The sequence below is a fragment of the Myotis lucifugus genome, unplaced genomic scaffold (genome assembly GCF_000147115.1).
Source record: "Myotis lucifugus unplaced genomic scaffold, Myoluc2.0 scaffold_18, whole genome shotgun sequence".
NCBI lineage: Eukaryota > Metazoa > Chordata > Mammalia > Chiroptera > Vespertilionidae > Myotis > Myotis lucifugus.
Window position 1 is genome coordinate 8,623,313 of NW_005871066.1, and position 21,886 is coordinate 8,645,198.

The 21,886-nt window shown below is 39.4% G+C and overlaps 1 protein-coding gene across 2 annotated transcripts in view; it reads left to right on the forward strand.

Annotated features, from left to right (window-relative positions):
• COG5 (component of oligomeric golgi complex 5) overlaps window positions 1-21,886 on the forward strand; it is a 172,125-nt gene that overhangs the window by 111,492 nt on the left and 38,747 nt on the right. For both annotated transcript variants that reach the window (XM_006085383.3, XM_023751073.1), the window contains exons 12-16: window positions 1,660-1,864; window positions 8,298-8,459; window positions 10,612-10,711; window positions 19,492-19,602; window positions 21,482-21,544. In XM_006085383.3, coding sequence (XP_006085445.1) covers window positions 1,660-1,864; window positions 8,298-8,459; window positions 10,612-10,711; window positions 19,492-19,602; window positions 21,482-21,544 — 641 coding nt within the window. The remainder of the gene's footprint in view (window positions 1-1,659; window positions 1,865-8,297; window positions 8,460-10,611; window positions 10,712-19,491; window positions 19,603-21,481; window positions 21,545-21,886) is intronic.

Here is a 21,886-nt window from a genome sequence, read left to right on the forward strand (position 1 = left end):
TTGGGGCTCCATACCCTGTCACGCACAGAGCAGGGCCGATCAGGGGGTTGAGGAGCTCCCCCCTGTCACTCACAGAGTAGGGCCGATAGGGGAGTTGGGGCACTGCCCCCTGTCACACACAGAGCAGGGCGGATCAGGGGGTTGGGGTGCTGCACCCTGTCACACTCAGGGCAGGGCCAATGGGGAGGTTATGGCTCTACCCTGTCACACACAGAGCAAGGCCCGTGGAGGGGGGTTGGGGCGCCACCCTCTATCACTCACAGAGCAGGGCCGATCAGGGGGTTGGGGCGCCGCCACTGTCACACTCGGGGCAGGGCCGATGGAGAGGTTATGGCTCTACCCTGTCACACACAGAGCAGGGCCCTTGGGGGGGGGGGGGTGCCGCACCCTGTCACACACAGAGCAGGGCCGATCAGGGGGTTGGTGCGCTGCACCCTGTCACACACAGAGCCGCAGGGCAATCAGGGGGTTGGGGAGCTCCCCCCCTATTAGGCACAGAGCAGGGCAGATAGGGAGGTTGTGGCCCCGCCCTCTGTCACACATAGAGGGCGATCAGGGGGTTTGGGCGCTGCCCCTGTCACGCTGATCCTGGTGCCGGGAGCCTCGCTGCTCCGCTGATCCCGGTGCCGGGAGGCATATTACCCTTTTACTATATAGAATAGAGGCCTGGTGCATGGGTAGGGGCTGGCTGGTTTGCCCTGAAGGGTGTCCTGGATCAGGGTGGGGGTCCCCACTGGGGTGCCTGGCCAGTCTGGGTGAGGGGCTGAGGGCTGTTTTCCGGAAGCGAGTGACTGAAGCTTCCAACCGCTCCTTGTTTTCTTTTTCTTTTTTTTTTTTATTCTGGGCCAGCTTTAGCTCTGAGGCCTCGCTGCTGAAAACATCGATACAATGTTGCTAAAGCCCGGCTGACTGAAAGCGGGTTTCTGGGGTTTTGTTTATCTTCTATGTTTGCAACATAGTACATAGTTGCTTAGAGTTGTAGCTCAGAGGCCAGCAGCGCAGGCGGGGAACGTTGGAGTCCTCCTTCACTGCAGCAAGCAAGCCTCATGTTCGCTTCCAGCTGCCTGGCTGCCAGCTGCCATCTTGGCTGACAGCTAATTTGCATATACTCACTGATTAGCCAATGAAAAGGGTAGCGGTCGTACGCTAATTACCATGTTTCTCTTTTATTAGTGTAGATGGACTAGATTTGCTGAATTTAAAAAAAAATCCTCACCCAATAATATTTTTCTATTGATTTTTAGAGAGTGGAAGGGGGTGGGGGACGGTGTGGAGAGAAAAACATTGATATGAGAGAGACACACCAATTGTTTGTCTCCCGCATGGGCCCTGACCTGTGCCCGGGATCAAGCCTGCAAACAAAGTATGTGCTCTTGACTGAGAATTGAACCCACAACCCATTGGTCTGCAGGCTGATGCTCTAAACCCTGAGCCAAGTTGGCCAGGGTAGCATTATTTTATTTATTTTAAATTGCATTTATTGGGGTTACATTGGTTAATAAAACTATACCAGAATTATTTAAATGGCCTCTTTGGAATACACCTTTGGTTTGACCTGTAATGTAAGCTGTTTGTCCCATCATCTTCATATACAAAAGAAACTTCTAGCTACATTTTGTTTTATCATTTATCTAATGCATTTATTGTTTTGCTTGGCAGCTTCTATGTTTTTGAAACAGGCATTTGAAGGAGAATACCCTAAATTATTGCGTCTTTATAATGACTTATGGAAGCGTCTTCAACAGTACAGCCAAAATATTCAAGGAAAATTTAATGCAAGTGGAACCACAGACCTCTATGTTGACTTACAACACATGGAAGATGATACACAAGACATATTCATACCAAAAAAGCCAGATTATGAGTATGTTTGTTTAATCAAACCTGTTTGTTGGCATGTTAAGATTTTGTCTTAATCTTATGCTGGAATAGGTTCCCTGGTAGGGAAAAATTGAACATATGCAAAATTAAACCTGAAAATCTCTTAGATCACTCATGTTTAGGAGCCACATTGGAAAACAACATACATCTCGAGTTTAGAGCAGCCACCTTTTCCTCCTATGTTGAAAAAGTATTATTTTAAAATTTTTATTTGCGTACCAAATCATTTGATTTGCACACCTTTAAACACTAGAATCATATTTATAGTGAGGAAGCTGACTCAGATAACAGATTGTTATCACCTACCTTGTAAGAAAAATGTTGGATTTTTCATGGGTGATTTTAAATGTATGTTTTTTTCACTTAAAAAAAAATACTATGGTTGAATTATATCTTGGTCAGAGACACATAACTGGGTTACAGGTTTGATTTCCAGTTCCAGTTGGGGTGCGTGCAGGCAACCAGTTGATGTGACCCTCTCACATCGATGTTTCTCTCTCTCCTTCCACTTTCCCTCCCTCCCACTCTAAAAATCAGTTGAAAGAAAATCTTCGGATGAGGATTAACAACAATAACAAAAAAAATACAGTTTAGAGGGCAAGCCAATAAATTAGATTTGAGAGGAAAAGAACCAGAGATATACTTGAACAAGTTTGGGAGAAGACTGTTAAGAAGGGAAGACGTTTCTTTCATGGAATAGTACTGAATTTACTTTTGAAACTGTTGAAATGAAGATGCAAATAGAGTTGTTGAAAAGGTAGTTGAATGTGAATCAAGGCTATAAATACATATTTGGGAGTCATCATTGTAACCATTTTTAAAAATCATGGAATTGGAGGAGATTGCATAGGGAAGATGTATATAAAGGTAAACGAGAACTCTGGCCCAAAACAGGTTCTCCAAAATTCATAGATTGGCCAGAGGGATGGCAGCCTGCAATGGAGGCTAAGCAAGAAAATTATTATAGAGGAGAAAAACTCACAGTAGTGTGCGACCCCAAAGAATGAATTTCATTTAAGTTTAAGGAAGATCAGTTAACTGTGTCATATACTACAGAAAAGTTGAAGATGAGGACTGATAATTGATTTCTTAACATAGCAAAATAAAGGTTTTGGAGGCCTAGATGTGGAATGGTAGATACAGAAGCATCGTTAGAATTGATTAATGACACAATAGGAGAAGATCGACTTCTGGGTGGTTAGCACTCCACTGACCCACTCTCCAGTGAAACTGGTTAGGACTAAAAATAACAATGTAAAGCCTCTGGAAATGGTCCTAAAAGCAAACAGCAAATGACAAATCATTTACTCCAAATCTATGAAAATTCAGTAAGAAAGAATTTATTGAAGAGCCTGTGATATTTGAGCCAAAACTGTTTCTTCCCTCCATTCTATCTCAGCAAGGCATACACTCTACTTGAGACTGCAGCAACAAAGAACAAAAGGCTCCCTTTGCCCTGTCAACTTGATAAACTTCCAGATCTTTGGAGAATTTTTATAAGAGTTTATTTGAGCCAAATTGATAATTGATAACATATGCCAGGAAACAAGATCTCAAATGCTCTAGAGAATAACAGATTGACAGTTTCTTTTATGCATTTGAAATTAAGGAGGGGATGTAAGGAGGATTGGAGAAAGTAGGGTGGGCATTAGATTACAGGATAGTTAATGAGATTATGTGCTCTCTTGAGGGTTGATACCTCCTTTTGAGGGGTACTACTTCTGGTATTTCAGAAATGTGTTAACCTAGAAAAATGGACAGGGCTGGTTTAAAATGTTTCCCCAAAGAAGTTATAGGCCTAAGGCGTGAATACTCACCATGACCAGCCCAATTAGGAATTAATGATCAGAGTATTCTGTGAGATTACTTTCCATAGAAGTTCTTTTTTTCATCTACAGCCCCCACCTCCCAATTGCAGGGCTCAGCCTGCTAACAGCTTCCCATAGCTGAGGCCAGTTTCAGGCAAATGAGATCAAGAAGTGTGCCCAGCCCTAACCGGTTTGGCTCCGTGGACAGAGCATCGGCCTGCGGACTCAAGGGTCCCAGGTTCTATTCTGGTCAAGGGCATGTACCTTGGTTGTGGGCACATACCCAGTAGGGAATGTGCAGGAGGCAGCTGATCGATGTTTCTCTCTCATCGATGTTTCTAACTCTCCATCCCTCTCCCTTCCTCTCTGTAAAAAAATCAATAAAATATATTATAAAAAAAAAAGAAGAAGTGTGCCCTAAGCACCACTCAAGGAGTGGCAACTCTACCTTATTGTGGTACCATGAAAATACTGGAGTCTTAATAAACCTTCCCCTGGCTTTTGAAATAGTGGTTCCCGCCAGGAAATGTAGGCTAAGAGGACCTCAGGCTGCTTCTCTGCTTCACTAGAGTAAGGTATTAGTTGAGGCTTTTTCTTAAGACAGTTTAATGCTGTCCAGAATCTGATGTCTTAAGGGCTTAATGATTAAGGGAGTGGATGGATAGAAAGTGTCATGTTAAAGAAATGGAGTTTCTGCGCAGTTACAGATTTTATTGAAAAGCTAGAGGCCCAGTGCACGAAATTCATGCACTGGGGGAGGAGGTGTCCCTCAGCCCAGCCTGCACCCTCTCTAATCTGAAACTCCTCAGAGGATGTCCGACTGCCGGTTTGGGCCCGATCCAACAGGGATTGGGCCTAATCGGGCAGTCGAACATCCCTCTCACAATTCGGGACTACTGGCTCCCAACTGCTCACCTGCCTACCTTCCTGATTGCCCCTAACCACTCCCCTGCCAGTCTGACCGACACCTAACTGCTCCCCTGCTGGCCCGATTTCCCCAACTTCCCTCCCCTGCTGGCCCGATCGCTCCCAACTGCCCTCGCCTGCTGGCCCGATCGCTCCCAACTGCCCTCGCCTGCTGGCCTGGTCACCCCTAACTGCCCTCCCCTGCTGGCCTGGTCGCCCCCAACTGCCCTCCCCTGCTGGCCTGGTTGCCCCCAACTGCCCTCCCCTGCAGGCCTAGTCCTCCCCCCCCCAACTGCTGGCCTGGTCACCCCTAACTGTCCTCCCCTGCAGGCCTGGTCCCCCACAACTGCCCTCCCCTGCAGGCCTGGTCCCTCCCAACTGCCCTCCCTCCCCTGCAGGCCCAATTGCCCCCAACTGCCCTCCCCTGCTGGCCTGATCGCCCACAACTGCCCTCCCCTGCTGGCCATCTTGTAACCACATGTTGGTGGCCATCTTAGGGTGTGATGGTCAATTTGCATATTATCTCTTTATTATATATAAAATAATATTATAACATTTATATTATCTAGGAAGCTCTGTAAACTCCAAGTAGGATTAACTCAGAAAGACCACAATAGACAGGTTTATTCCATACTTAACTCATTTAAATTTTATTTATTTATTTATTTATTTAGTATAACTTTCATTAGCATGTAAACTTTGAGGACAGAATTTTTGAACTGACTTCGCAGCTACATTTCCTACATTTAGGAAGTCCCTGACAAATTGTGAAGACTTAATAGTATTTGTAGGAGGGAGGGAAATAGAGGAGAGTAGGAGTGTGGAAAAGTTCTCGAGCTTAGAGATGTTAGAGTTGCAGCAGTTCAAAATGTTGGCTCAGATAAAAGGAAGCTCCATAGTAGAGATAAAATAAAGGTAGATGGATTCCTGGCACAGAACAGAAATAAGTGAAAAAAGTTACCTGTTTGACATTGTAGCCTCCAAGGAACCTTAGAGCATTGGAGAGCAGGAGGATTGTTAGGGCTAACATTTCTGTGGAAGAGGGAAGATGCTTTTTTTTTTTTTAAATTGGGTTGACATTGGTTTATAGAATTAGAGGCTTCGGGTGTACAATTCTACAATAAAGTACTTCATCTTGTATGTTGTATATTGCATTGTGTTGGGGAAGACATTTCTTAAGGTTAATAAATGACAGAAGGAAAAACAGAAGACATTTAAAGAGATGTCATAGACTTCAGTATAGGATTACTTCTAACAGATTTAGGCACTAGTTCTTCATTTTTCCCATTGTGGTCTTTCTGTCTTCATCTGTTATACTTTACGTGCATATTTCTTTTTTTTCATCCTTACCTGAGGATATTTTCTCCATTACTTTTCAGAAAGAGTGGAAGGGAGAGGACAGAGAGAGAAACATCAGTGTGAAAGAGACATATCGACTGGTTGCCTCCTGCACGCACCCCGACCAGGTGTTAGGGAGTGAACTGCAACACAGGCATGTGCCCTTGACCAGTAATCGAACCTGCGACCCTTTTGTGTCGGGGGCAACTCCAACCAGTAAGCAACACTGGTCAGGGCAGCCTGCATATTTCTTTACTAGAGTGTTAAGCATTTTAAATCTGTATCTTGCCAGCACTTAAAAAGGGCCTGGTACACGGTATTCCCAGTAAATATGTGTCGAGTGAAATACTTATTGAATGAGAAAGTATCAAGTGATAACCATGGAATTATGACACAGAGCCAAGAGCATTCTGACATCTAGGTCTTGTCAGTTGTTCAGAAAGAGTGGGAAAGGAGAAAGCCAGGCTTTGTATACATGAAGGAGCAGGTCATTTGTTTTCAAGGTTAATATTTAGGATGAAGGGGGATTTATTTAAGAAAAAGAAAAAGACAGTGGCAGGGCAAAAGAGAATGGTAGGGCTGGTAAAAGGGTCATAAACAGGGATGATGTGAGAAGTTAAGGAATTAATTATAGGAGTAAGAAAGCAGACAGAAATAATGGTTATAAACATTTGATAATAATTGTCAGAGGAAAACTCTAAAACTCTAAGACTCTGGACTGCTAAATGAAAATCAACACAAATAATTGAAGGCATAGGAAGAGTACAGAGGAAAAGAAGTGTTTAATAGGTTACATTTTCATTTGTGAAGAATACTGTAAAACAAATTAGCTTAGAACTCCAGTGGGGAGTATTTATGTGATTGTAGGACATTAACAAATACTTTTTATTTTCTCCTCATTCTTATTAGTAACAGTTTGGGCATGGGAAGGCAGATAAAAACCTAGACCTGTATGTATACTTCTCTGCCAGTCAGTAAGCTTTATGGGAGGTGCCAGCTATGGGTGAAAAGGATTGAGCGAGTGCAGCAATTTTCAACCAGTGTACCGCAAGATTTTTTAATTTTTCATTTTTTTAAGAAAACCTCTACAGTCTTTTCTTTTTTTAAACTTTATGATTTTAGAGAGAGAGGAAGGGGGGAGAGAGAGAGAGAGAGCGATTGAGATTGACTTGTTGTTCCACTTATTTATGCATTCATTGGTTGATTCCTGTATGTTTCCTGACCTGGGATCAAACCTGCAACTTTGATGCATCGAACCACACTAACCACTGAGTACCCAGCCAGGGCAACTGCAAGAATTTTTAAAACATGCAATACCTGACTATTTAGTCAGGGACACTTACCTCTTTTCCCTTAGATTGTCAAATAAAAAAGTGACAACAGCTCACACAAAATACCTGTCCGGTGACAATGCCCTGTCTTGAACCATAAATATATAAGTCATATAATAGAGTTGCATCTTATTGGTCATGTTGCATAATAAGGTTGCATCTGATTGGTTAGTTCTTGGTACCAGAAATTCTTATATATAAGTACTAGAGGCCCAGTGCACGAAATTCGTTCACAGGAGTGGGTGGGGTCCCTCAGCCCAGCCTGCACCCTCTCGCAATCTGGGATCGCTGGCTCTTAACTGCTGGCATGCCTGCCTGCCTGATCGCCCCTAACCACTCACCTGCCTGCCTGCCTGATCACCTCTAACTGCCTCTGCTTTGGCCCCCGACGCTGCGGCTTTGTCCAGAAGGACGTCCGGAATGATGACTGGAAGGTCGTTCGGCTGTCCGGTCTAATTAGCATATTACACTTTTATTATTATAGATAGGCATCTGATATTTTTTAAAATCACTTTGGAACAAAAAGTGCAGGTAATTATTATTGTTGTTATTCTTTTTTATAAATCAATAAAAGTTATACCTCTGTTTTTTTCAGAATAGGAAAAAATATATATTTTGGTGTGCTGCAGAATTTAGTAATTAGTTCATGTGTGCCATGAGAAGAAAAAGGTTGAAAATCACAGCTAGTGGAACAGGTCTCTGCAGACATGACACTGTGTAAAGATAGGATTTGCTAAGTAAAGGCATAGCCCCATTAGAAATTAAGAAGATTTTACAGTGTTAGTCTTTGAGTTTCAAGTGACAGACTTACTTCAGTAAGTATTGGTGTATGTTATATTACATTTATACCTAGGACTTATGTATAAATTAAAATATTTAGTCCTTAATAAATGTTTAATTATGAAATGTATTTCTATTTATATTTAAACAAAATTTTTTCTTTTTCTGCATGTAGTTACATTTTATTTAGATTTGCTTTTTAAGAAAGGCACTTGCAGCCTAAGTTCATTTTTAATACATTTTGTTTCCACAGTCCAGAAAAGGCTTTAAAAGACTCAATACAGCCCTATGAGGCTGCTTATCTATCGAAGTCCTTATCTCGACTCTTTGACCCTATCAACTTGGTTTTCCCCCCTGGTGGTCGTAATCCTCCTTCTTCAGATGAACTGGAAGGTATTATTAAAACTATAGCAAGGTATGTATTTTTAATATAATGGCATGTTATTAAAATGCCTGCCATGTTTATTAGTCATGTATGAAAGCAATATATTTTAACTTATCTTAAATTATTTAAGTAACTAGTGGCCCAGTGCATGGATTTGTGCACATTGAAAGGAAATTAATTAGAAGAAATATTTTAATCACTATTCACCCTTTCTCTATAATAGAAGTGTCAACCAAATTTACTATCAACAATGACAGATCGAAACACACACGTGCGATTGGCACCAGCAATAGCTTGATATGTATCGTAAGTCAATGTTTATTTTTAAATTGCCAGTGCGTGTCGTATGTACTGGCCAGTCGGATGGATGGACAGACGGACAGTCACTTAGCCTTTTATATACATAGATTAGTCCTGCAGTTATATCAAGAGTTTTGATATAAGTAGTGAATGAGTGCACATAAAGTACTTAAGATTCCAATTAATGAAACCATTTTTTAAATACTGTAAAAAAATAGTCTATTCTAATTATTCTGTACCTTGTCAATGATGCAAATTCTTTATGCTATAGTAAATTTCTACTATTACAAAGGAAAGTATAGGAATAATTTTATAAATTGAGAAGCTAAACCATAGAGATTAATGTTTCTTCTCTTAAATTCACAAAGTATTTCATGGCATAGGCAGGATTATAATCCTCACTAGCTTGCTTGTGTTTGCTATTTTAAGCTTTCTAAGTGAATGTGGCAGCTTTTAAAATTCCCAAAAGGGAAGGTAGCCTAGCAGAGGTGCCACCTGAATGCTAGCAGACAATGTAATTATAATGTTGCCTTCAGAAATTTACAGTTGACCCAGATTAATTTGCAACTGCAACTATCTCAGTTCCCATAATAGCTAACAAATTGTCATGACAGTAGGTTTTTACATTTGTAGATGAACACTTTGAGGAGTAAAAATAACAGTTAACCAATATAGGATGACGGTATAGAAATGTCTAGATTCTTTTAGACTACACATTTGATGACAGTAATTCTGAGGTATGTGAGAATAAGACTAAAAACCCACAGGTATAATTTACATAAGCATCTCTCCAGGTACAAATATATCTATAAAGTATCTACATTGCCAGCAATTTTATCCCAAATCTCTCCACACTTACCATGACTTTCCAAAGTCCTGACTCTAGGTTTAGGTTTTTTTTTACCCTAATGTATTTGTTATCTGTGTAGCATGGTAGTGACAAAAACAGTCCTGGCTTCAGCTTGGTCTCTTTGACCTGCTTATGGAAATATTAAAGGAGCAGCTTCCCCCTTCCTCTATGCAGCTTGACAATGCTGTAATCAAATATAATGTGGAGCTTACAGAAGCATAGTTATGCCATTGTTTAAAAGTGAACATTAAAGACATTATGTCTCACTGTTGTATGAAAAAGCATTTCTGTCACACATAGTATGTACTAGTGTTATTTCAAAGTCCTTCATTTTCTTTATATAGAGAATCTGGTGCCAAATTTATTCTGCTATTTCAGATACAATAATTACTTCTCCTGGTTTCTGCCTCTATATGGGTTTTCATGCAATTTTTAGCTCCTGGTATTTTCACTTTTTTTTTGGTTGATAGCTCAGATGTCCCAATTAATTCAATGTTAAAGTTGAAAATAAACATACTTTAATAATTCAAAATTAAATTCTTGCTATGCTTTTGATATAGTTACAGAACCACACAAAATAGCATGAATTGGCATAATTTCTAGAAACTGAGTATCTTAATGTATCTCCTGTAATTTATACTTTTAGCCCATGTCCTTCCAAGGTCATCATTTCTATTCAAGAGCTGTCATTTCCTTGCAGATGTCTGTGATAGGCAGTGTCTCTAATTGCACTTATCAGTGTTCACAAGAGTGCTACTTTTAAAATCTGTACACAATTTACTCTCATAATCACTGCCTAAACCCACAGCGGTATGCTTTCATTAATGAGAAACTGGTCATTAACCAAGCCATCTCAAAGCACTTTTTTTCTAATGCTGAATTTAGGAGGGAAATTGAAACAATGCAATTCTTGCAATCAATGAAATCTATAAAAAGAATTACTATATCGCTTGTTGGTTTTAGGTTTATATGTTGTTCTTTACTTTGCTCATGAACAGTGCTGCTAATAAAGTCTGCTCTTGTTTTCTCCAGTGAACTAAATGTAGCTGCTGTTGATGCAAACCTCACATTAGCTGTGTCAAAAAACGTGGCCAAGACCATCCAGTTATATGGTGTAAAATCAGAACAGCTAGTAAGTGATATCCCTTCTATAAACTTTCATGATTGTGTTTAAAATTACTAATTATACAATACTGGACTAATAATTAATATTGAATTGACTGAAAATTTTATTTACTTTAGTGAACTTTTGAAACTTTTGGTGAATTTAAACCAGAAAAAAGGTTGCATTTATTAAAAAATGGCTATTCTACCATAGTTATACTTTCAGCTGTTTGCATGTATTTAAAGCAATAGCTATGTAATGGAATCATAATCTTAATTCTGTACATTAATATTTTAAAGTTAGGCACACATTTAACTAGTACATATGGGTCCTCACTGAAATCTAAACACCAAGGCTTTAATATATATTTAACTGCCGTTTATGAACTAATTTTAGAGAATGTGCCAAAATCTGACATCACACCTGTCTTTATAGGGTAGTCAGCCATATCTTTTAGCCTCTCTGACTGCTCCTAATTGAAATGTCAGAAAATAAAGTAATCTGGTTTTACCTATGTCCTAGTAGTTCCAGTTGGTGCTGGAATAATTTTTAGATATGTTGGTAACAAATTGAACTGAAGGAATTTGTATGAAATGATCCTTGTTGATAATAGTCATATCATGAGGCTTCCTACCTTTATTAGGATGGTCACATTTTGTTTGCATAGTAATATGGTACTATTTTCCATTCAATTGTTCTTGTAGCCTTGGCAAATAAATTAGAAGCCTCTTTTTCTAAACTTTGTTTCTTGAAAACTGGTCCTATAGAGATAATCAAAGCTCTTTGTAGGTAATTCGATGACTAATTTTTCTCTCAAGGGTGTTTTTATAGAAGCTTTATTATGATGTTTATTGCTTGTTTTATTTCTAGAAATGAAATTCAGTACTATGTCTAATAGAGTTTAGGGTAATTACTGAAATGTGAGAAAGATAATCCTTATGAGATGATCCCACCTAAGAACAACATTAGAAGGAAGAGCCAGCATTACTAGGAGATATTTTACATTTTTTCCAGCAGGAGGAAGCAGTGGTAATGGTAACTTGTGACTTCAGTTAAGGCAATAATGGCAAAAGGAATTGACAAAATAAAAATAAATCAACAAACATCTGATTAAATTTATAGTGTTGGTCACATAATCTGTGACCCTAAATTACTCATGGCTACCAAACCTACTGTGCTAAAGGTTAACAGAAACTTGTTGACTTAAAAAAATTTTAAGTGGCCCTGGCCAGGTAGCTTAGTTGGCTAGAGTGTCATCCTGATACACCAACGTTGTGGATTTGATCCCCAGTCAGGGTACATACACAAATCAATAAACAAGTGGAACAACAAATTGATGTTTCTCCCTCTCTCCTCTTCCTTACTCTCTAGAATCAATCAATTTTTTTTTATGCTCCTTAAACTTTTTAAAATGAAATTTTCTTTTTCTTTTTTTTTAAAATATATTTTTATTGATTTCAGAGAGGAAGGGAGAGGGAGAGAGATAGAAACATCATTGATGAGAGAGAATCATGGATTGGCTGCCTCCTGCACTCCCCCAGGTGGGGATTGAGCCTGTGACTCAGGCATGTGCCCTTGACCAGAATCGAACCCTGGACCCTTCCATCCGCAGGCCGACGCTCTATCCACTGACCCAAATGGGCTAGGGCCAGGATTATTTTTTTAATAATACACGTATGAAGGCATCACAGGGGAAAAAAGTGAATATCAATAAAGAAATGAGATTTAAGAGTTTATATACCACTTTTTTAAAAAATAAAAAACCTCACCTGAGTATATATTTATTGATTTTAAAGAGAGAGGAAGGGAGAGAAAGAGAAACATCAATGTGAGAGAGAAACATTGATCAGTTGCCTCCTGTACACACTCCAACTGAAACCCCACAACCGTTTTGGTGTACGGGACAACACTCCAACCAACTGAGCCACCTGGCCTGGGCTATAATAGAGGGAGAGAAGAGGGGGTGGAACATAGGCTACTTAGGGGAGAGCATATTGTTGTTAGAAAGGATGAATGGGCTCTTAGAAAAATAGATGGGAAATATAATAGTTTGTATGGGTGTGATGTTTACTTCTAGTTTTCTCTCCTGTGAAACTGAGTCAATCTTTCCTGGTGAAACTCCTCCTGGGACCTGGTGAAACTCCTCCTGGGAAGATACACGACAATTGAGTTCCTTTTGGAGGATCTGCCTTTAGGTAGAGAGATGAATGCACAAAAAGCCTCTCTCTGCATTTGCTGTTTTTCAAGTACTTTCTGCTCAAAATAATCAGTATACCAAAACAACATATTTTTTTTAGTTGACTTTATTGTGATGACATTGGTTAACAAAACCATACAGATTTCAAATATATAATTCAAATATATAATTCAAAAGAACATCCTCTGCATACTGCATCATGCACTCATCGGCCAAAGTAAAGTCTCTTTCCATCCCCATTTATCCCCCTCTTCCACCTTCCCCCACGCCTTTCCCTCTGGCTATCACCATACTAGTGTGTGTGTGTGTGTGTGTGTGTGTGTGTGTGTGTGTGTGTGTGTGTGTGTGTGATGTGTGTAGTTTTTTTCTTAATCTCTTCACCTTTTTTTCACTCAGTCCCTCAGCCCCCTTCCCCTCCTAACAGCTGTAAGTCTGTTCTATGTGTCCTTGCTTCTGTTTCTACTTTGTTAAATTATTTTTTTAAATATATTTTATTGATTTTTTTTACAGAGAGGAAGGGAGAGGGATAGAGAGTTAGAAACATCGATGAGAGAGAAACATCGATCAGCCACCTCCTGCACACCCCCTACTGGGGATGTGCCCACAACCAAGGTACATGCCCTTTACTGGAATCGATCCTGGGACCCTTGAGTCCGCAGGCCGACGCTCTATCCAGTGAGCCAAACCGGTTAGGGCTTGTTAAATTATTTTATTCATTAATTCTACAAATAAGTGAGATCATATGGTAATTAAATTGTCTTTCTCTGGCTGGCTTATTTCACTTACTATAATATTCTCCAAGTCCATCCATGCTGTCGAAAAAGATACGATTTCTTTATTTTTTACAGCCTAATAGTATTCCATTATGTAAATGTACCACAGCTTTTTTATCCACTCATCTACTGATGTGTACTTAGGCTGTTTCCAAATCTTGGCTATTGTAAATAATGCTATAATGAACATATGGATGCACATGTTCTTTCAAATTAGTGTTTTGGGCTTCTTCAGATATATTCCCAGAAGTGGAATCACTGGGTCAAAAAGCAGTTACGTTTATACTGTTTTCCATGGTAGTTGCAACAATTTGCATTCCCACCAACAGTGCACAAAGGTTGCCTTTTTTCCATATTCTTAGTTCAGCAACCACCCACATCTCCCCTGTTTAAACATTGAAGAATTTCTTAAAATAAACTAACCAAAACTAACGATAATATGCTATATATTTTGGAAATTTAGAGGAAATAAAAGGATATGTGTGTGTTTGTGTATATAAGACATCTTTTCTTGGATGTAGATTTATTCTTTTTACTTTTGTTCATTCACAACATATGTAAGCACTGTCTTTGCTGAGAACCCTATTTAGTTGGGAAATTGGGAGCGGGCCTAAGCCGTCAGTCAGACAATCAGGGGGATGGTGCTGGCAGGCAAGCAGCCAGCCCTTCCCCCATCGCCCACCGAGGGTCACTGCCGCCCGTTGATCACCGTCCCCTCCCTCTACCTGCTGGCACCCGCCTTGGCTGGCCTGGAGCCACCCGCTTGCCAGCCCTGCCTCCCGCTGACCAGGGGCCAGACAGTCAACTGGTTAACCAGTTGCTATGACGTGCACTGACCACCAGGGGGCAGATGCTCCAACTGGTAGGTTAGCTTGCTGCTGGGATCTGGCCGATTGGGACTGAGCAAGATGGGAAGGGAGAGAGAGAGAGATATGACCTGGAGCCCTTCTGCGGTTGCTCCCCAGCTGGCCAGCCTCCCGCATCCCTCCCTGGCCCCAGTCGTGCACCTGTGGTGTCCCTCAGCCTGTCTTGTGCCCTCTTGCAATCTGGGACCCCTCAGAGGATATCAGAGAGCCAGTTTCAGCCCAATCTCGCAGGCCAAGCCGAGGGACCCCACTGGTGCACGAATTTGTGCACTTGTCCTCTAGTACTTTATAATCTTGTAAACATTTCTATGTGCTGATTTGGAGAAGTCTCTAAGATATATTATTAGGCTAAAAAAAGAAGGTGAAAATAGTGCATGTAGTTGTCCCACCTGTAAGGAAAAAATAGATATATAAAGGTTTCATGCTTTTTCTTCTTTTTTTTTCTTTTTTCCAGAAGGTCACAAGACACCATTAGTGTATAATTGTGGATGTTAGGTCTAAGAATGGGGAGAGAGAACTTTTGTTTTTCATTTTATGCCTTGAATTCAGTTATTTATATTTCAGTTTTTACCATATGCAAGTTTTTAACAGAAAAAATAATTTAATTAGTACTCAAAGAGACTGATCACACTGAATGGGGCAAAGGAAGCAGGTACAAGTGGCTTTTAAGAAGGAGGCAGGTGCAAATGTCTTTCAACAGAAGTCTGGTAGCTGTTGAAGTAATCTGTGTTCTGGACTTTAATTTACACCATCATAAAGTAGTACCTTCAGCCCAAAGCCTCTTTTTCTCAGGACTGTTTCTTCAGCTTGGCTTATATCCCTGGATTCCTAAATTCATTGCTTTTTCTTTCCTAGAATTCCTGTATCCAATCCAATATACTTGAGCCTATGACCATAACTACATCATTCCAGCCATTGCAAGATATAGGAAGGGCTTAGGCCTTCACTCTGGGTCAGAGGGAAGCCATTTATTGGTGGGTGTAACAAAGAAGGAGGAAATCTAACTTAAAAGGAAGGATTGAATAACAAGAAGTAACAGTAAACACAAATAATTGGTAGACATGTAGATAAATCTAAGCCTTAATTGCATAAAATAAGAAATAATAGTGACTGATTTGGGACATATAAACAAGATAGACTTAAAATACAACTCCACATTAAAGTTTAGAGTGGAGAACAGATAATGAATTTTGAAGCATTCTAAAATGCTTGTATGTGAAGAGTTTTTCTTTGATTAATAAATTAGTTATGGCATTCATTATTGAAAAATGGGAAAGCTCATTATACCTGACAGTGAATAATAGTTCTTTCTTCCTCAAAGAATTAAAAATATGCAGACTGGTGGCTCTAAATTTAATTAACAGGCCAGTGTTTCGGAGCTGGTGATTGGTTGTGGGTAGGTGGAAATTCCATCTGTTCAAAAGCATAAAGCCCTTGAAGAAAAATAAAGTAAAAGCTCTGTGATTCTTTCTTGGCAAATTGTGTTTGCCTTCCCCACCCTTTGTGGTTACCAAACCCCATGAGCCAGGTGGAGATTTTGACTTCAGGGACAGGAGCATAGAGGTGTGAAGGAGGTTAATGAGTAAAGTAAGTTGATAAAAGCTCTTTGTAACAGAAATACAAGATTATGAGCAATACAGCTTTGAATTACAAAGCTATATTTTATTCCTGTGTGCTGGTCTTCGTCATCTCTCATGTATAGACAAGATTTAATTTTGTTTCCAGCTTTTTGGTAACATGTTAACTATTCAAAAGGGAACCCATCTCAAGTTGTCTTCTCTTTGATAACAGATTTTAAATTGTGAAGGTTTAGTCTGATGTCAAGATGTAATGTCACCACTGAATCTGTTCAGTGATTGAATGAACCTGTTCTTGTTTTTATATACATAAATATGTAGTGAAACCTTTCCTTTTTTTAATCAAAAGTCAAATATTTGACAAATTCAACAGTCTGAAGTATAAATAAGAACCAAGAAGGAAATAAAAGCATCCTTGGGACCCTAGCTGGTTTGGCTCAGTGGATAGAGCATCAGCCTGCAGGCTAAAGGGTCCCGGGTTCGATTCTGGTCAAGGGCACATGCCAGGGTTGCAGGCTCGATCCCCAGTAGGGGGCGTGCAGGAGGCAGCGGATCAATGATTCTCTTTCATTATTGATGTTTCTATCTCTTTCTCCCTCTCCCTTCCTCTCTGAAATCAATAAAAATATATTAAAAAACAAAGCAAAATAAGCATCCTCAGAACTGCCAGAATTGATATCAAAATGTCCATGCCCTAAAGCAGGGGTCTTCAAACTTTTTAAGCAGGGGGCCAGTTCACTGTCCCTCAGACCGTTGGAGGGCCGGACTATAGTTTAAAAAAAAAACTGTGAACAAATTCCTGTGCACACTGCACATATCTTATTTTGAAGTAAAAAAACAAAACGGGAACAAATACAATATTTGTATTTGCATGTGGCCCGCGGGCCGTAGTTTGAGGACCCCTGCCCTAAAGTATACCCTTATTTCATAGGAAAGTCTCCCAGCTTTTGTGTGATTAGTTCTCTAGTTCCCATTTTAAAGCACATTAGACCAAGATCAGGGGAAATGAGAAGATCAGAAAGAGAAAACTGATACCTTAGCAATGTAAGAAGGCTCATAGCATCACCAAAATTTAAAGAAAAAGGAAACTCAGGAGTTTCCAAAGAGATGAGAGAAGGGGCAAGCAGCCATATATACCCTACTCAGCTCTGATAAAGTCACTTTTTTTGTTACTAAGAGAAATTTTATTTAAAAAGTCACAGAGGTAAAAGAAGTGAGTGACAGAAGAAATGGGCTCAGGAAACAAGTTACAGAGGCAAAAGAAGGGGCCCTTGGAGCTTAGGAGAGAGAAGGGTCAAGGAGAGGGACTGGAAAGGTGTGGGAGCGCTGCTGGGTCCTCAGTCCTCAGGCTTTTGAGGGTGGGGATTTTAGGGGAGGTCCCAAGGGTGGGTCTCAGTAGAATATTCAGCAGCTTTCCAGGTGGGCCCTTTCAGGGCTGTGGTCTCCGCTGGTAGGTTGGCGCCAGGGCAGGAGTCACTGGTCCTGAGGTCAGCCATGGCATCGCTCCTCTGGTTTTGCTGCTTTTCTGGGCCTGGAGCTGAAACACAACTGAGGCCTAGGTGTTATCCCTGGGGTTAATGCTTAAGGGAGTGGTCCTGCCAGGGGTTGGTATGGGGGTCCTATGAGACTATTCTGCCCCTTGTTCCTCCTCTAAAGGTATCTACCACATGACTAGCAACAGGCCAGGGGAGGAAAGGTCAGGGGAGGGTCAGAGCCACATGACCAGCAACATGGAAAGTGAGGGGGGCCAAATCACATGACCAACATATGCTAGAGGAGGAAGGATGTCCTCGGGGGAGGTCCTTGTTATCTGTTTTACCCTCTGCTAAGCACCTGGGCCTTTCTGCCCTGGTGGCCTTCTGTACCTGGCCCATGGTCCTTGCTCTGCTCAGGTCTGTCTAACTGCCTACCACATTACCCCCTCAAGGATCTTAGCTCTGAGTCATTTTAAAACAAAGTAGGTAATAGCACAAAAACACTGGTCATTGTAACACTAGTGAACATATGCCATAACCTCTGACACCACTAGCCATTGCCACTTCAATCTCTCAAGTGGCTTATTCAGGAGCCTTCCCCACCTTCATCATAGCACAGAGCCCACATCTCCTGCTGTTTCATGGGAGCTCAGAACTTTTATTAGTATCAGTTTACCATTTAGGGGTTAAACTGGATTTTGTAGGCTCTTCTGAGATTCCAACCATTAATTTTTCACCTAATTTCTGTAAGAAAACTGGCTTTTTTTGGCCCACCAACTACAAGTGGTTGTTTTAGAACACAACCTGATTGCAAGTTGGTGACTGTCCATAAGAAAAGGCTAAATAAATTACAGTTATTTAACCTGATGTCAAAACCTTTTGTTGACTTAATAGCCGTTATCATGGGTGGTAACTTCAACAAAGGATTATTCTCTTTATTTTAATTGCCATTTTCAAATGTTTTTAAAAATTATTTTATTACCACAAGTAGAAATTTATCAAGTGAGAATTGAGTTTCATTTTGGAAATATATGTGTATATGTTTGTAAAAGGAAAGACAAACGAAAAAAAAAGTATTTCTCTCACATTTTATTTGGCTCACTATTAGGAACACTCCTAAAAGGCCAGTTTTTCATATGTTTGAGTTATGCATCCACATTCATAGAGTTACTTGCACCATGTTTTATTTGTCCTGATCAGGTTTAATTTGCCTTTAAATAGTAATTGTTATAGAGGAATGGATTAAAATATGATCAATCTGAGAATGATTTATATGTGGATTTTTTTTAATTGAATTATAATCATTTTAGATTGATTCATAAACCATTCCAGGTCCTGTTCCCTAAAACTCATTCATTTAGAAGTAAGTTAAAGGTCAGGAGGAGAAAGTTCTAATACCACTTCTACTGATCTTTCATATCATTATTATAATCTTAGGCAACTTCCTTTAAAATTATTTTTTAATTTATAAAAAATGAGAGTAATACCTCTTTTCACCACTCATTTCATTGGAATATTATGATGACTGTCAAATGTACATAGAATATAGGTTTATTTTTATTCCTTCCTCTCTTCCTTTATTTCTTCCTCCCTTCCTCCCCCCCCTTCTTTCCTTGACAGTTGCCAGAAAGTATTCCCCAGGAATATATGCTGATGTATCAAAATAACAGCACATACTAGACTTTAGGTTCACACCCCCTCAGGAGTCCATCAGCTGTGATGTATTGATGTAGGCTGTTTCTCTTGTGCAAGGTTACCTCCATATCCATGGTGTTATCTCTACAGAGGTTCCTGCCGTGCTGAAAGTCCAAAGCTTGACCTGAATATTTCCAGTTACCATTTTGTCAGAGGGGCATTAATCCCACCCCATCCCCACCTCCGCCATTATGGTAATTTCTTTTTGTGTTGAATTCTTACAGCTTTCCACACAAGGAGATGCAAGTCAGGTGATTGGGCCTCTTACGGAAGGGCAGAGGAGAAATGTGGCAGTAGTGAATTCACTGTTCAAATTGCACCAATCAGTAACAAAGGTAACCTTTATCTTTATGCTTGTGACTTAATTTCAAGTTTTTCTTTCTTCTTGCCTCAAAGTTGGACAGTTTATGAATTATTTAATTTTTTTTTTTTGCAAAATAATGCAATGAAAACATGATGACTGTAAAATAAACTGAGGAATTAAGTCTCTTTATACAGTCTTTTACCCTTGCCTTTATTTGTGTGACTTTTTATCTGTACATTTAGTTTAAAACACATGAACTATAGATTCTCAAGTTTGGTTGTTATAATCCAGTTTATTGAACAAATAAAGTAAGGATAAATTATCCATTCCATACCTATTAAAAAGCATAATGATATCTTGTGACTGGTAGTAACTTACAGCAAAGCTAATGACAGAGTAAGAACTCTAAGCCCTCCTTGTCAAAAGGTTCTATTTTTTCACAAAAAGAGTGAAGGAGCTGTATGAAAACTGTGAATTTTTATGATATAATCACTGATGGCTATATATATTCTTTTTGCCATTTTTTAAAGAAATTACTGAACTTTAACTTGTGTGCCTTCATATATATGTCTAAAATGAACTATATTCATAATTACTTAGGAAAGCACTTTCATCCCATCTTTGACTTTGAGTCACTTGTTTTTGCTATATAAAAATCATCTCATCTTCAAAGGTTTCAGTAGGTAGGGAGATAAGTGTTTAGAAGCCTGAAGGATGCTAAAGATTGGGTGATGTTCTTTAAAACTTGACCTTTCATATACTAGGTTGTATTTTAGAATAATTATGTGACTGTTATTCACTTACTAAACTTTTTAACAAGTCCTTTTATCAAGGAGCGGTTTCTAAAAATGTACACTTCACACACTGAGCAAAATATATTTTAAAGGGTTATTAGTGAATCTCAGAAAAGTAAATAATAAAACTAAATAAAAAGAATACATGGCAGGGGTGGGCGGGAAGAGATTAACCAAAGAACTTGTATGCATATATGCATAACCCATGGGCACAGACAACAGTATGGTAAAGGGGGGAGGGTGTGGGCTATAAGTGGTCAATGGGGAAAAAAGGGGGACATCTGTAATATTTTCAACAATAAAGAATAAAAAATAAATGATGTATTTTCCATTTTCTTTAATTATTACTCTAAAGCACCACAAGCAATGAAGTGTTGTATTTATTTAGCCTGATTTAAATGCTTTTATTGAGACTTTTAGAATTTTTATAATGTTTGCATTGATTTATAAAAAAAATCTGACATTTGTACTTTATTTTCATTATTATTTTTAAAAATTTTTATAAGAGTTTATTTGAGCCAAACTGACAGCATTGATAGGAAGCAAAATCTCAAATGCTCTGACATTTGTATTTTAAAGACTGTTTAAAATTACAGTCAACCTAGAAGAGTGAAAATTTTTAAAGAAATACATAAATATAGCTTTAGACCGACCTTTTCAAGTTATAACTTTATCATTAAAATCTATGTAGAGTGAGTAATAGAAACTAGCTCCTCTTAAGGTTTGATTATTTGAAGTATATATTTGCTTTATACAGGAAAGTATTTTTCATCCTAGTTTAACTGAGCTCCAACCAATTGAGCCACATGGCCAGAACAATGCTAATGCATTTTTAAAACATTTGTGAGACATTACTCTAAAGTAATCATCCTGTTTTGCCCTGGTTGGTGTGGCTCTGTTGGGCATTATCCCAAAAGGTTGCTGGTTCAATTTCCAAGTCAGGGCATATGATGGGGAGGCGGGGGCATGCAGGAAGCAGCCAATTGATGTTTCTCTCTCATTGATGATTCTATCTCTCTCTCTCTCCCTTTCACTTCCTCTCTCTGAAATCAATAAAAACATATTTTTTAAAAATAGCTTAAACAAAAGTTTAACTGGATCAAAACTTTGTTTTAGGTGGTTTCCAGTCAGTGCTCATTTCCACCAGCAGCTGAGCAAACTATAATTTCAGCCCTAAAGGTAAAATAATTTCATTGAATCTTTGACTATAGATCAAAGTGGGTTTTAGAATTATTTGTTTGAATGAGTGGGAGATGTCACATTTTAAAACTAATTCTGAATTCTCTACATATACCAAAAGTAGCATGTTCATAGTTATCCTAAAGAGAGAGGATACATGTGTGTTTATATTTTCTAGAATTTAAAAATATATAGACTCTGTTGGTGTCTACAGATTGTGTTCCACTTAAGATAATTGTATCACGCCGAAACCGGTTTGGCTCAGTGGATAGAGCGTCAGCCTGCGGACTGAAGGGTCCCAGGTTCGATTCCGGTCAAGGGCATGTACCTGGGTTGCGGGCA